We start from the raw sequence: 15,486 nt of genomic DNA on the forward strand, positions 1-15,486 counted from the left end.
AAAGAAATAAAATAAGGATTTTAAATGTTACTAACTCTTCAAAATTCAAATAATCAGACATATATAAAATAATTAATGACGGCATATTTTAAGCTCATTTCATGATAACTGTAATTAATACTCTCAGGTTTTATATCTTTCATCAATAACTTATAAATATAGTAAACAAAGAATGAAAATATAGAAAGAAGAGAGAGAAAGATGGCTGCTGCGTTTTGCTTATAAAAGCTTGTATGCACACATCAACTTTGTGCGTCTGCCACACATCAACTTTCTTCATCTTTTCTGACACATTATTTGATGACTTTACCATAACCCTAGCTATTATCTCTACCTACATTACTTTTTACAATTTCCTTTGCATCTGTAAATCTTCTCTTCTTCTCTCTTCATCCACACGTAGACATTCTCTCTCACAGACATAAATTTATGAGCTGCCATAGCGGGAAATGAGGCAGGCTACGCTTGTTCCGTCAGTGGACTTGTTCATCTTTTTTTTCCATTGCTTGTTAGTATCTGCAAATCCCAGAAAATATTTGGAGAAAAAATGGTGAGCTTTGACAGAAGATATACAATTGCAGTTAGAGCATGAACTTATATTGCTGTTATCTTCTTCTTATTTTGAATTGTCCCCATATTTTCTTTGTTGTGCAGTGTGAAGAAGATGTTGGAAGAATTCTAATTCTGTTGATTTATGTTGTGTAAATATAATAGTTAGAATCATAAAAAAAAAACAATAATAAACACAAACAACTAACCAAAAAATACAAAGTGAAGCAATGTAAAAAAGAAAAATGTTAGTTAGAGCTAACGTATCTTAATAATCTGCAAAACAAACACAAACTAAAAATCAATAAAGAGTTAAGCTATGTAAATCGGTGTAAACTTGAGAAGAAGTTGCAAGAGGAATCTATCTATTATTTATGCCATGTATATGTAATAGATGCAATAATTATTAAATACAGCAATAAAAAGAAATAACATACTAAAGAACAATAAAAGGTAAGCTATGTAAATAAAAGTATTAGATAGTGTTCACGTACCTAAATTATCTGCAAAATATAAATGGTTAATATGAACAATGAGTTGTTCGAAATAAAAAAGGAAGAAGACGAAGAGAGATATAAAAGAAACAGTAAAAGTGTAGAGAGAGAAATAAGAACCTGTAATTTATGTAAAAAAAAATATTAGATAATATTAACATACCTTAAATATCTGCAAAATATAAATAGTCAAGATAAGCAACAAAATATTAAAATAAAAAAATATATAAAGATGAAGAAAAAGTAAATCGTAGAGAGAGAAGAACCTGTAATTTATGAATGTGTGTTGTTGCAACTGATATTTATAGAGCAACTTTCTAAATAATTCTTGGGTTTTAAATTTTAAATTTCAATTTTTTTTTGCTCTAAAATGAACAGATTTCCCCCCTTTTTTAGCTCCAAAAAAGCCCTCCATTTTGGAGGAGAGAAAACCCACATTATTTTTGGGAGGGAAAACCCAAGTTTTCTTTTGGAGGCAAAACCTACTTTTTATTTGGGTGGGAAAACCTTGTTATGCTATGTATTTCATATGCATACAAAATGTATTTGTATATATATAAATGATGTGATGTTTAGTCAGCTTTACAATTAAAAATGATGCTATTATCTGATGGTTTTAATGCATGAAGGTGGTGGGGTCATTTTAACTATTGGTCAAAGCTTGGAAGTGTCAGTTGGCGCCTACCACTTGCAAAATTCCCCCCAAATCGGAAATTTGAAAACAGGTGGGTATTCCCTTTGATTTTCCCCCAAAAAAACCGAGCTTTTAATGGTAGTATAGATATGGAAGCCCATAACATTTTATTAATCGTGCATTTGCGCTGACTCACCAAATTATTTGATTCTTAGATTCTTAATATATATAAAAAAAAAAGTTTAGTTCCTTGTATCATTAATATAGGTATTTGTGTAATCTTTGATATGAATGACTCAAATCGATTATACTAATTTTATTTTAAGTCGATGATTTTGTTACTACAAACAATTTGGTATTATCTGTATCTATATCTATACTAATATAAAGGGTCAGTTCCTTAAAATGACATTTTTACTCTTTTTGAAGGAAAAATGTGAGCTGACTGTTAGAAATGTGAGTTGATCGTGTAATTATATTTTTTCTTTCTCTTACAGAGTTGTGTCACTCTTTCATTGCTTTCTTCCAGTGCTTGTGTTTCATTGCTTCCTCGAAGGACTGCGGAATCTCTTATTCTTCATAAATTGCAGTTCCGAATGCCCTAGTGATAAATCGTATTCTAGGCCAAACCCAGTATGAGCTTAACGTGCATATTTTGCAAGAAAAGTGTGTAAGCGTGCAGGAAAAAGGTGTAAGTCAGCAGGAAAGGAATTGGGAAGTTCAAGTGCAAAAGGACGCCAAGAGTGCAATACTGACCAGGATGCATGCCCAAAGGCTCGAGATGGAGAGAAGAGGATTGCTAGTAGACGGCCAACTATTTAACTGGGGAAAAAGCGACAATTTTCAAGGAAGAACAACCCTACTTTTTAGGGCAAGCCTCCCTATAAATAGAAGGTCACATGAAGAGAGAATCATCTACCAACGCACACACCAGCTCACTCATACTTGAAGCTCATACTTAGAAACCGCTCTCGGAAGTCTTAGCTCCGAGGCGGAGGCTAGCTCCACAACTCTCGTTCCTCGCCACCAGTCATGATCACTTGAAGTCGTCCGAGTTCCACCGAAAATCACTCACCGTCTACTCTTCCAGCCATTTTAGTCGCCAGAAACTGTTTCTTCGCTCAAGTGGCAAAAACAATCTTTACTTGCTTTCTTAGTTTAATTTCGCATTTCTTTTTATCTCGTTTGATCGTGTTAGAGCTTAAATCTTCTGTTGCTTTTGAAGTCTTTTGTTGCGATCCAAACATTTGCTATAGAAGTTGTTTTTATTTCATCTTTTTATCGGTGTTATGTTTTTAGTTAGATTTAGTTATTTGCATTTATTTTCTAAAGTGTTGAAGCCTGATTTCGTTCGAGTAAGCTAGATCTGAAGTTGTTACTTAGAATTTTAAGTTTTCGTCGCTTGATTTAGAGTTAAAATGCATGAATTCAGTCCAACAGAGGAAGTGCACGGGTGATCTCCAGGATGTATCAGTTTTTTTCGCTCGGCTACCTCATTCTGTTCGGGCGTATATGCACATGATGTGTGATGAAAAAGGCCTTTTTCTATGTAGTAGGTTTTCATTTTACAGTTCACAAATTCCCTCCCATTGTCGGACCTAAGGATTTGAATTTTGGAGGTGTATTGGGTTTGAACAAGATTATAGAGCTCTATGAATTTTTCCAACACTTATGATTTTATTTTAAAAAAATAAATCCAAGTCATTCAAGAAAAATCATCAATAAACAATAAAAAATATCAATAACCTTGTCCCCTAGAAACCGAGGCAGGACCCCACACATCAGAGTGAACCAAAGCAAGAGGTGATTTTTCTCTTGTATTGTTCAATTTGAAGGAATGTCTATGAATTTTTGCCAAACCAAAGTTTCACAATTCAAAAGATGCGATGAAGAAACTAACTTGGGAAAGAGAAGAGATATCCAATAGAAGGGTGTCCTAACCGACGATATAAGAGCCAAATCAGTCTGTCATTCAGTCTGTGAGTTAGTATCGCAATACTTTGTTGGGCTATCTCATCCACGTAGTACAAATTTTCCAATTCCCATTCAATTTCACCCAAAGGAATACACAAACAATGAAATCACACAAAAGAGAAACACCAAAAAATAAAAATAACAAATAGCAAGAAAAATAACTATCCTACTAGAACCCGCACAAAATGTCATCATATCAAGTTAGAGTACATGCCGGGATCACTCAAATCACCACGAATTACACACGGGAGTCACAATATAGGGAGAATGGAGGAAAAAGAGACTCAATTCCACTAGACACTCCCCAATTTATTCCAAGCCAAGGCAAGGATAAGTTTGGAAGATGTGGAATTGGGGCGGACCTCTACTGATTTGGCGGGTGACGAGGCGGTCGCCAGCTGCCCATGAAATCCTGCTGCTACACAAAAGTGGCTCATCTTTCATCGTACTGGGCATAAAAATTCTCAAATTGGGCATTGATGCTCGCCCAGTGATCACTGCTATGTTGGTGCCACTGAGCCCACTAAGCGTCGTTGCCCTCTCACAGTTGTCACATATTCAGCTCCACGCTGTCCAGCCTGTTGTTGATCGCGTCGATATCCTCCTCAAGTCTGTCCCAGCGGTTTCTCCGTCGTGAGGTGCTTGTCCCAGCCCCATCTTCTCCTTGCTGTGTCGGTGCTTCTTCATTCTCCTCTCCTTCCTCCTCATCCTCGCCTTCTCCTTCTTCGTCCCTTGAGCTCGGGCTCACATTCACATTCCCTGGGTTCGTTGATGTGATTCGGTGGTGGACCGAACTGTTCATTAACCAATTCTCCTTTTGATCTGGCCAGTTGACATAGGTGTTGTTGGGGTCGGGGAGGGGGAAGTGATCTCCGGCCTTTTGCTTCAAGTATGTATGGCCACACTGCCATATATACTTGTGCAGGACGTCCACTCTGCCTGCTCTGCTGTCAAGTATGTACACTCTAGACTTCAAAAAGTCGAAACATACAATGTAGTATAAGTATCCCGCTGAAATTGGAAAGTAAACCTGACAACAAAAGTGTGGTGTCATTTTTTGCTTTATAGTGAAACTACCTTTGCATGTGGGATTGTACAACATTGCCTACTTATGATTACCAATCATTTACCAGATTATATCTATCCCATCTGAAATTGTCGATGTACTTTATCTCAGCGTCCACACTATCACGGAAAAATTTATATGCTTGCGCCTCATTCCAATTCGAATGCTGGCCTACAACAATATTTCTCTGCAAAATTCAAGAGAAACATAAATAATAAAGGAATTTAAATAACAAAGGAATTCACAAACCAAAATGTATAATCTAATAGATACGTACGCATGGGAAGGTACTCATGAGCAATCGAGATGGTGACTCTGGGGACTTGTACTTTTCATTATGATTTAAGAAAGCACTCTATCCATTAACAACTGCTACATTAACCCAAACATGGGGTAGCATAGAGAGCAGTTGTGGATGCGTCACTTGCATGTCATTAACATTGTAAACAAGCCTTGACCTGTTGAAGAATGTGAACCAATTATGAGTAGCCCATTTGATTCATTTTGATACATTGTAAACATATTATTAATGATATAGACTTACTTATCATCTTCCTTGGGTAGTCATCATCAGCCAATAGTATATCTCTCTCTCATCACTTGTAAGCTTGTACGACATCATCATAGCACGCATGTTGTATGGTGAGCACATTGCTGCACATCTAACCACAATTACACAATGTTTTGAATCTTTAACACAACAAGCAACCATTACAGTAAAAGAAAGCACTTACAAAGGCTTAATCATGCTCATTAATATGTATGCTTCTCAACGACATTCATTAAATCAAAGGTGTACTAAAAAATTTTCCCAACAACTCAACCAACACAATAAAAACAACCAATTCATAATGCTCAAGAAAATGTAAGTAAATAGTAGAAAATAGGGTCTAACATGAGGACAAGCATTTACTAACTCTAGAACAAGCAAAAAGTCAATCATTATTAAGCAAACGTATAAAATTAAATTACACCTAAGCAAACAACAAAATAGAACCAAGCACATCTAACCACAATTACATAATGTTCTAAATCTTTAGCACAACAAGTAACCGTTAAAGTAAAACAAAACACTTACAAAGGCTTAATCATGCTCATTAATATGTATGATTCTCAACGGCATCCCTTAAATCAAAGGTGTTCTATATTATTTCTCAACAAAGAAACCAACACAATAAAAACAAGCAATTCATAATGCTCAAGAAAACGTAAGCAAATAGTAGGAAACAGGATCTAACATGAGAACACTCTAGAACAAGCAAATAGTCAGTCATTAATAAGCAAAAATATAACAAAAGATGCCAACCAAGCAAATAGTGAAATAGAACCAAGCACATCTATCAGATATACACAAGGTTCTGTATCTGTAGCACAACAAGCAAGCACCACTATAATTCAAAGCACTAAAATAGGCTTAATCATGCGTCATTACTAACCAAAGCACTTTAAAGGCTTAATCAAACGTCATTACTATGTATGATTTTCTAAGGCAACCTGTAAACCAAAATTGTGTCCTAAATTTTTTCCCAACAAAGCAACCAACACAATAAAAACACGCAAATCCAATTGCTCAACCAAACATCAGAAGATCTCGGAACCAGGGTCTACACATTCCCGTATTTCAAAAGAGTAAACAAGCAAACACCGATTTATACAAATGCAATCCAAAAACTGAGTAAGTTTCAATCACTTAAAGAACCCAAAAAATTACGATAATGCAATCCAGAATTTTGGAGGAATAGTGGTGGAATGGTGGTGATAAACGGAGCAAAAATAACCAAGAATCGCTACGCAATAAACCCTAAAATATCACTAAGCAGTCAGACTAACCAATAATGACACAGAAATCGAACCAATGGAGAAGACGCAGGCAGTAACGATGGGCAGCAAACTTCAAGCGCCAAACTTGGAGAAACCGTTGATGGGGCAATCGCACGCACTAACGAAGTGCAACAGAAATCGCTGACAGAAAGGTGTGGAGAGAGCAGCAGCAGACTAGGGTTTTGCTTAAATTTATGAATAAAATCGGTAGATTATCGGATGGGGAGATTTGGAGAAAGAAACGATTCAGTTTTCACGTAGTGGGAGAGCGTTATAGCTGAGTGGAAGGAATCAGCGCCCAAAATTACTAGGATTTTCCATTCCCGTTTCGGTTTTAATTTCAATAAAAAGATGTTGTCATCAGTACGAACTTGGTTGTCCAGCCAGTTCGAAATGAAAGATATGGGTGATGCGGGACACATTCTCGGTATCAAGGTTCTAAGGAACCGAGCTAAGAGAATGTTGTGCTTATCCCAAGAATCTTACATCGATACGGTACTTAGACGCTTTAGCATGCAAGATGCCAAGAAAGGTTTCCTACCTTTTAGACATGGCATCCATTTATCTCAAGAGATGTGTCCTAAGACAGCATCTGAGATAGCAGAGATGAGAAGAATACCATATGCCTCGGCAGTTGGTAGTCTCATGTATGCTATGCTTTGTACTAGACCCGATATCTGCTTTGCTGTTGGCATGGTAGCAAGATATCAATCAAATCCCGGCCAAGGACATTGGACTGCCGTAAAGAACATACTCAAGTACCTTAATCGGACTAAGGACTATGTTCTAGTTTACAATGCAGCCGAGCTCTGTCCTTTAGGATATACAGATTCAGATTTTCAAGCTGATGTAGATTCGAGAAAATCAACTTCCGGATATGTGTTTACCCTAGGAGGTGGAGCTGTAATTTGGAAGAGTGTAAAGCAGAAATGCATTGCAGACTCTACCATGGAAGCCGAGTATGTGGCCGCTTCGGAGGCTGCAAAAGAGGTTGTATGGCTTAAGAACTTCCTCATGGACTTAGGTGTGGTTTCGAATATGCCCAAGAGCATCACCATCTATTGTGACAATTCTGGTGCTGTGGAAAATTCGAGAGAACCACAGGCTCATAAAGCGAGCAAGCACATAGAGAGGAAGTATCATATTATACGAGATATAGTGCAGAGAGGAGACATAAAAGTGGTCAAGATTGAGTCAGAAAACAACCTGGCAGATCCTTTCACGAAGGCATTAGCGGTAAAGCCGTATGAAAGCCATGTTGAAGGAATGGGAGTTCGACTAATTCAAGACCTCAATCCGCTTTCAGTATAAGTGGGAGAATTTGACGTTAGTTAGCACATTTTGTATACTCGAAAGTGTTTTGAGTATAAGTGGGAGATTGTTAGAGTTTGTATACTAGAAATCACGTTTCGAGTGATTGAATACTGTAAAACTCTTATTTTATTTTCCAAGGAATAAAACAGATTGTTTTTGTCATAATGTTGTTATGTTTTACATTTAATGGATGTTAATACATGTTTAAATGTATAAGTTAACCTAACAAAGTCTAAGTCTTTGTTTTAGTAGACCGGTTGTGGGCGTCGTCCACTTTAAGGTAATACGGTCAATTCTAAACAAAGAAAAAGATGAATTTCACAACCTAGATGGAATTTGACTATCCATCAAGAAAGGTTGCAATGTCAGTCCGCATATTTCTAAGCCTTACTGAAATAAGATGACATTGGTGTGGTATAGCACTGAACGGATCTAACAGCAAGACTTGCCTTAGGCTATCTACTGAAAGGCGAGGTCTTGATAAATATTTATTTCTTAATCAATGTAGGTTAGCATTGAGCATACGGTATTGACTATGCACTACTTTGACTTATCAAATAGTGTGGGTTTTTCGTAACCCAATGATCCTGATATATTGGGTAGTGGTGATCAATATCTAGCGGTGCTAGGATTGCTATTATAATGAATCGTGCGTGAGCTGAGTCTCGTTTGATAATGTCCTCAAGAGGAGCGCGAAACAAGGTTTTATTATTCAGAACCTAGCTAGTTGGAGTGTGATTACTCTATGAATAATAAATAAGCGTTTCATGCTAAGTCCACTCTTGGAATTAATAAGAAGTTAATTAATTAAGTCAATAGCAGACATTAATTAATTAATGGAAATTTTAATCTTAAGCACGGGAAATGAAAGATAAACGGAAACCCGGATTACTTGTAATTTCGGATTTGGATGGGGAGAGTTCAATATTACTTCTGTAGTGGCTGCTCGTAATATTCCAATTATAACTTATATTAAATTGTGGGTTCAATTTAATTAGTAAAAAGTAAATTGGATGAGCTCATATCCAAAACCTTCCATAGATCCCTGCCTGGGCCCAATAGGAACTTAATATAAATAGGAGAATAAAGGAGACAGAAAACACAATTTTTTATCATTGTAATTTTTGAAAATTCCCCTCCCCAGCTGAGGAGATTTTCGAATTCCTCTCCTATTCCAAAAAGGATTTCTTCTGTCTTCTTTATTTAAGTCCTAGTATTCTAGTAAAATCAGCCCACACTGATATTGGGATACAGTTCGGGAACCAGAGAGAAGATTTGTGGTTTAGTACTCAAAGCATCACGTGGAGAAGAAGCTAGCCATCTTCAATTCTTTGGAGAATTAATTAGGTATTTTCTGCTCCGTAGAAAAGCATGTTTTAGGTTTCAAATATTCTTAAAGCATGATTAATTCAAGTTATGAGCATGATAAATGTGATAATTACGCGAATAGCTTTTGTCTAAATAATCTGCTAAATAGATCTAACTTTTATGTGATTAATTTATGCGCCCGCTTCTGCTGCCGGTTCCAACATTTACACCGCGCTGCAACAATATCGTTGAACTCGAAGTTGATCTGATACTCTTCTGTCACGACCACATTCTCCCTAGTGGTAGTGACTGCATCTATACGTGACTAAATGATACTTTAGAAATAATGGAACGGGATAAACATGATTGATAAGTTGAATATAGGACATTAGTCTCATAGGCGAATGTGATTCAAGGCCAAAAATAAAATCAGAGTGCGGTCTAGGTTCATAAATTCCTAGTACAAGTCCTAATGCAGCGGAAAAGTCCAAGACAAAGTAGTATGTATGGAGACATACTACCTTGGGCTACCTATCTACTTATTTAAGGATCGTTCCCCAACACCTTCGCCTGCTCGTCCACGTTCAACCTGCACATTTGAAAATAACATGCAGGGCTGAGTATTTGATATACTCAGTGAGCACATTGCCAAAAACAGTTCTATTTTAAATTGTCAATGCCACAGTTGAGTGATCACGGGGTTTTACTTAAAAGACCCGGGTCACTAAATACTTTTCTTTTCATTAAGATTTGATTGCGCAATCACGTAACATAGATATACCATATCTGAAACTGATGTGAACCGGGAATGTGGCCACATTCCACGACGGTCACTGGACCGGCCAACTCCTTTGTTAGCTCACGGTCCCCTTATGTGTACACTAGTCCGAGTAGGGTTTGCGGCCCTACTGGGACCCGAATTCGATTTAACTTAAATTGGCAGAGCCAAGCAGATAGGTAATCATAAAACAAAACATGGCATGACAACATACTTGAGCAAAGAATCACATTTTCATACTGAAATCACGTTTTAAAAGAATGCCCACCTCAAAGCAAAATCTCTATCCGTAAGTTCTTTAACTTGGCCTTAGACGGCGTATGAAGACGCCCCTTTAGGAAATAAAATAATACTTAATTAGATTTTGAGATATCCATTAAGCTTAAACATGAATGCATCCTAAGTGCGTGATCATTTTATTCCTTTTCCTTAAATAAAAAAAAAGTCCCGGAGACTCGAGGTCTTTTCATCATTTCGCACTATAAATTACTCGAGCGCTAATACTAAAGTCCGGGAATTAAATTTATCATCGTGGGAAATTTTAGCGGACCATTACTTAACCTCAATTATTTGATTGAGCAACATAGGTGGGCTCACGATTTAATTAGGCTAAAGCCAACTCCCATTTTATTTTAATTATTAGCCCAACTTCTTAGTTTATTAAAGAATTAGTCCATTCTTTAGAATAAAACCTTAGCCCATGCATTTAATTAATAGAGGCCCAAGGAGAGGCCCAATTTACTCCCTTCTCTCAAAAGCCATCGGCCTCTCTCTCTCCTTTTCTCAAATTCCCAAATCAAAAACCCTAACTTGGAAGAGAAAACGACGGCTCCCCTCCCTCGCCGTTCGCCGTTCGCCGCGCCGGTCGTCGGGCCGCCGCTGTCTCGCCGTCAACGCCGTCAGTCGCCAGCTATGGGCCGGCGACGAACCCGTGCCGCTGCCGTCGTGCGAGGATTTGGAAACGGCGCCTCTGTCTCTTCGTCGCTGGTGTCGCGCCGTCGGAGAAGGAGAGGAAGCATCGCCTCTCTCTTACACCGACTGCCACCTTCGCGACAGTCAACCGCCGACGCTCTGTTGCCGGCGTCACCGTGCCACTGGCGACTCGTGCCGCCGCCTTCCGTTGCCGTTGCCGACGCTGCTCAATCTTTTTCTCAGACCAGCGCCGACGCCGCCGCCTCGCAGCCCTCCGTCGTTGTCCAGATCGGTCAGCTCAAGCATATTTTTTTTAAAGCTAAGTTCTTTTACCCCTTTCATTTCTTAGCCTTTTGATTAAAAACTGAGGCAGTAGCTATGTGCGATTAAAGACTTTGATTTTGGAGCTCAACTCACTGGAATGAGCTTGAGTTGTTTATCTTGCTTATGCTAAGTGTTGCTTCTATAATTCTAAGAGTCGAGGTTTTACTGGGGCTTTACTAATCTGCCATCAACCTATGAATTTGGCTAAAAAGAAGCCGATCCTTTGATTATTAAAGCTTGTTACTGATGTGAGGCTCCTACAGCCATAAATCTATGTTCTTGAGCCTAGCATAATGTTCGAAACATAGGCAGAGGGTGTGCTTGTGTTATTTTGATTGAGATTCTTAAGTTGTGGTGCCTCTATATGATGATATGTAAAATTGATTGGGAGAAGGGGTGGAGGTGGAATACCTCTTGAAGCAATTACTGACTTGATATTTGTTGTTAGAAAACAAGGCTTGCCCTCCTCCTTTAGAATTCCTAGTTGCAGTGACAAAGAAAGGGGGTGAAACTGAGTTCTTTTCTTTGAATGAAGAGAGATTTATGGAGATGAAGAAGGAGGGTGACATGTTACCTATGGGATGCAGGGCTGCTGAAGAAGCCTGCAGAATCCCAGTCCAAGCTCTCTCTCAAATTCTTATTTTGCTGAAATTTCAAGTGTGAAGAAGGGAGTCTAACGGTGGGGTTGAGGGTGGGTTTTTATAGGCTGATTTCGGTGTACTATGGGGAATTAAATGAGGCTGACCTCGTTTGGTTTCTTTCCCAGCATATCTCTTGTTTTTGATCCTCAATGCAGCCTTCTACTTGACACATTTTGGTGTTACTTGGAGTACTAGGTGTTTGACTAATTAATTTAACTTGTTCTCACATGCTCTCTTAGTACTTTAGTTCATAATTCTATTTGTTTGCAAGCTGCAGGAAATCTCTTACTTCCTTGATCTCCACTACTTTTGATCAAAGAAATTTGGTGTTTTGCTTAGGACAAAGGACTTCTCATTTACTTATTTTGGTGGTTTGTGTGACTAGGAAAGGCTGGTGTGTACTTAGCTATTAACTTCCATTGTTTGCTTGTGGCTGGTGAGAAAACAGGTGCTGCATTAGTGTGGAGGATTTGCAGGATGGACTTGCCCCTTTTGGGTAAGTCTTTGGTCTTCCAACTAAAGAGAGGTTGTCTCCTTCCTCATGGTAAAAGTTCCTTTTAGTTTCTTTTGTTCTTTAGTAACTAAGCTGGTCTCTACTTTGCAGGTTGGGAAAGGGCTTGGGCTGCCAAGCTGCTGTCCGAGACGGGCTTGATGCCTCGGGCCCAACGGGCTGATCGGATACGGGCCGTGACTTTCGGCCCAGAGAAGAGGCCTGATGCCATTTGTTCCATGCACATTTTATCTTTTTAGTTGTTCATTTTATTGCCTATGTAACACTATTCGAAAATTCGTGATATGCTACAACGTATTTCCAATTGTTTAGTTCATTTGATTACTTTAGCTTTTACTTGCAACTAAAAAGAATTAAGTTTCACATCAAAGGCTCGAGTTCCATTAACTCTTCATGAAAAGAGAACTTTACATCTTCAGTTCGACATTAACAAGACGAAAGAACTGAAATAAGGGTGCGGGTATTACATCTTCTTTGCGTGCTATGGTTGTCGGGCCTCTCGGAAAGCCCAACGTCAAGTGGACATCCTTCTCATCTAGTGTTAAGCGCTCACCCCAGATAATGTAATCTCGCACCGAGCCAGATTAAACGACTTGAGCACCCGGTAAGCTAAGTACCCTGGGAGAGATATTGAAGTCTAAGACAGCGCCAAAACCCAGTTCATTCACGGATTCCTTCTGCCGTAGCATCAAGCTTTGTATACATGAAATGAACTCGGTGGGGTTCTGTCGACAGTAGAGGTGGTCGGCTTTCTTTCCTCTCGGTTTCTTTTTCTCCACGTCCTCATTGGCTGAACTGGTTTCAGCTTTTTCCTCTGCTAACCTATGCCGAAGCTTCTGAGCTAATGCTATTGGAATAACATCGTCAACCGCTTCTTCAAACTCAACCCGACGGTGCTTAGACGCTGTCCAGAATAGGAAAAAGATATGTATTAGAACAAATACTATATACGTCACCCTAATTAATGCACAGCATCTATTAACCAATGCACGGAACAAAAGATTTAATGTATAAACCAAAATATACTAAACAAGTACTTCCTATAATGAAACCTATATCACACAGTGCAAAAAATAGCAATTTCTCAATGAACACCGAATTCGAATCCAATGAAATGGACAATAATGTACAACAATGATCAAATAATGCACCACCTTCATTCGTTTCTGGTTGGCTTTTGTACGGCCGACCTCTTTTAGTCATTCTATATCTGCGCGACAATTTTTTACGAAATCAGTGAGGTTTCAACCATAAAGTGATGAAAACTGATAATATTGGTCAGAAATCCAACATACACTTCCGTAATGGTTACAACCCTTAATCAAATGCTCACAATTTCATCATATCCAGAAAAAGTCGACAACTTTTGTGCATTATTCCAAATCGAAAGTTAATGGATGAAAACCCAAATATAACTCAGAAAATAACTTAACATAGCAAGAATGAACACAACCCTTACTATAATGGTCGAAATTTCATCTTTTCCGAAAAAATCGAGCAAAACGATTTTGTGCATTATTTCAAATCGAAACTCAAAGGACACCAGAAATTGTTAATCGGCTACTGGTAGCGTTTGTAAACTTCGCAAATCGAGGTTTAGGAGTGTTTCTACCTAAAAAAAATAGTTCAGAACCACATCTTTTTGGTTTTTAGGATATGAATCGACTACCAACCGAGCTCGCGAACCCAAAAAGAAGCTTTTTGTGAGAAAGAATCGTCGATCGACGGCGATTTCACGGCGAGAATCGTTCATGAAACTGATTTCCAGCGGCGGCTAGGGTTTCTGGTGTTTTAGAATTAGGGGAGAAATTGGGTTGAGCGAATGTGATGTGATGGAGTGAGAGAGAGAGGAGATGAAAGGTCGATGAAAATGCCGCGTAATTATCGGACCTTCCATTTTGAAACTGCTGGGTTAGTATGTTATTTTACTGCTATACCCTTTTAATGCACGAAAATGAACTAATAATGCAACACGGGATTAGATTGGTCCTTTTAATCTAGTCCATCCATTCCATCAATCTAATGGTTAATATTAAGAAGAGAAAAGACACTAAGGGTGTAATAGGACCTTAATGCTCCCCTATATATATATATATTTACAAAGTAATATCATAATTAGAGGCAAGAGAGGAGGGTTATCAATACACCCGATTCTAGTTCTTTAATCGAAACCGTATATATATATTTACAAAGTAATATCATAATTAGAGGCAAGAGAGGAGGGTTATCAATACACCCGATTCTAGTTCTTTAATCGAAACCGATCCACTACGGTGTCGTCTTTAATAGTAGAAAGAATCCCTTTTAAATTTTGATATTATGAACTTGAACTTTAATTTTAAGCCAATAGATAGGTCACATAAGAATATAACTTACACTATATGCCCCTCGATTTAAATTCAGTATGCGATGATTGACGGAAAACTACACAACACCATCTCATTTTATCCATCAAAAACAAGATTCAATGGTTACACTAAGGATGGATTGCATATAATGGAACTCTTAACTGACATAAATATACAATGAAATGTAATACCATACTAACTTAATACAGAATTTAAAAACTGCAAATTTTATATAATAACCATGTAATATGAGTACAGATAAAGTTGCAATGATAAAAATTCATACTACATCTCAAGATTCAGTGACCATATTACCGTTTATCTTCTTCGAATGGCTTACGTAGCAAGAGGGGTCTTTTCGATGTTTATTTATTTCCAATGCCGCCCATTCCAACAAGTGAATAGCGATTACAAAGTGATAAGATGATCCAACCATCATTCCACCAAAATGTACTTTTGGGAAAATAGGTTGATCTACTTCTACTTCCTCGGGCGTCTCCTCCTCCATTAGATGGAGGAATAGTTGAGAAAGAATATAATGAGAGAGTGGGATTCTATAAATCTACAAATTCTTTGATGATAAGAAAGAGTTGGCGGCAGAAGAGAGTATGTGAGAATCAGGGCTCGCTTGGTTTTTATAACTTTCATATTTTTCTGATGTATTTATTATATTCGAATATTTTAAACTGTAATACGCTTAATCCACGTCATATAATCATTAGAGATGATACGATGCGATAATTGATATTTTTCTTATAAATATTCAAAATAAAATTTTATCTGTTTGTTTCATCGCCCATATTTTTCGGTTG

At 37.9% G+C, this 15,486-nt stretch overlaps 1 protein-coding gene across 2 annotated transcripts; it reads right to left on the minus strand.

Moving 5' to 3' along the window:
* Window positions 1-12,690: 12,690 nt before the first annotated feature.
* LOC125201983 (uncharacterized) lies at window positions 12,691-15,223 on the minus strand. 2 transcript variants are annotated; one of them, XR_016135033.1, is made up of 3 exons: window positions 14,990-15,223; window positions 13,481-13,536; window positions 12,692-13,230 (listed from the first exon to the last, which is right to left on the minus strand). XR_016135033.1 is itself a non-coding variant. In XM_048100291.2 (2 exons), exons 1-2 carry the CDS (start codon window positions 15,180-15,182, stop codon window positions 12,911-12,913), a joined length of 513 nt encoding a protein of 170 aa, XP_047956248.2. In that variant the 5' UTR covers window positions 15,183-15,223; the 3' UTR covers window positions 12,691-12,910. The 2 variants fall into 2 exon arrangements, 1 of the variants encoding a protein (XP_047956248.2); XM_048100291.2 differs by lacking the exon at window positions 13,481-13,536 and having other exon boundaries at window positions 12,691-13,230.
* Between the last annotated feature and the right edge of the window lie 263 nt (window positions 15,224-15,486).

The sequence above is a fragment of the Salvia hispanica genome, chromosome 2 (assembly GCF_029641045.1).
Source record: "Salvia hispanica isolate PSC_SH4W2 chromosome 2, Shi_PSC_v1, whole genome shotgun sequence".
NCBI lineage: Eukaryota > Viridiplantae > Streptophyta > Magnoliopsida > Lamiales > Lamiaceae > Salvia > Salvia hispanica.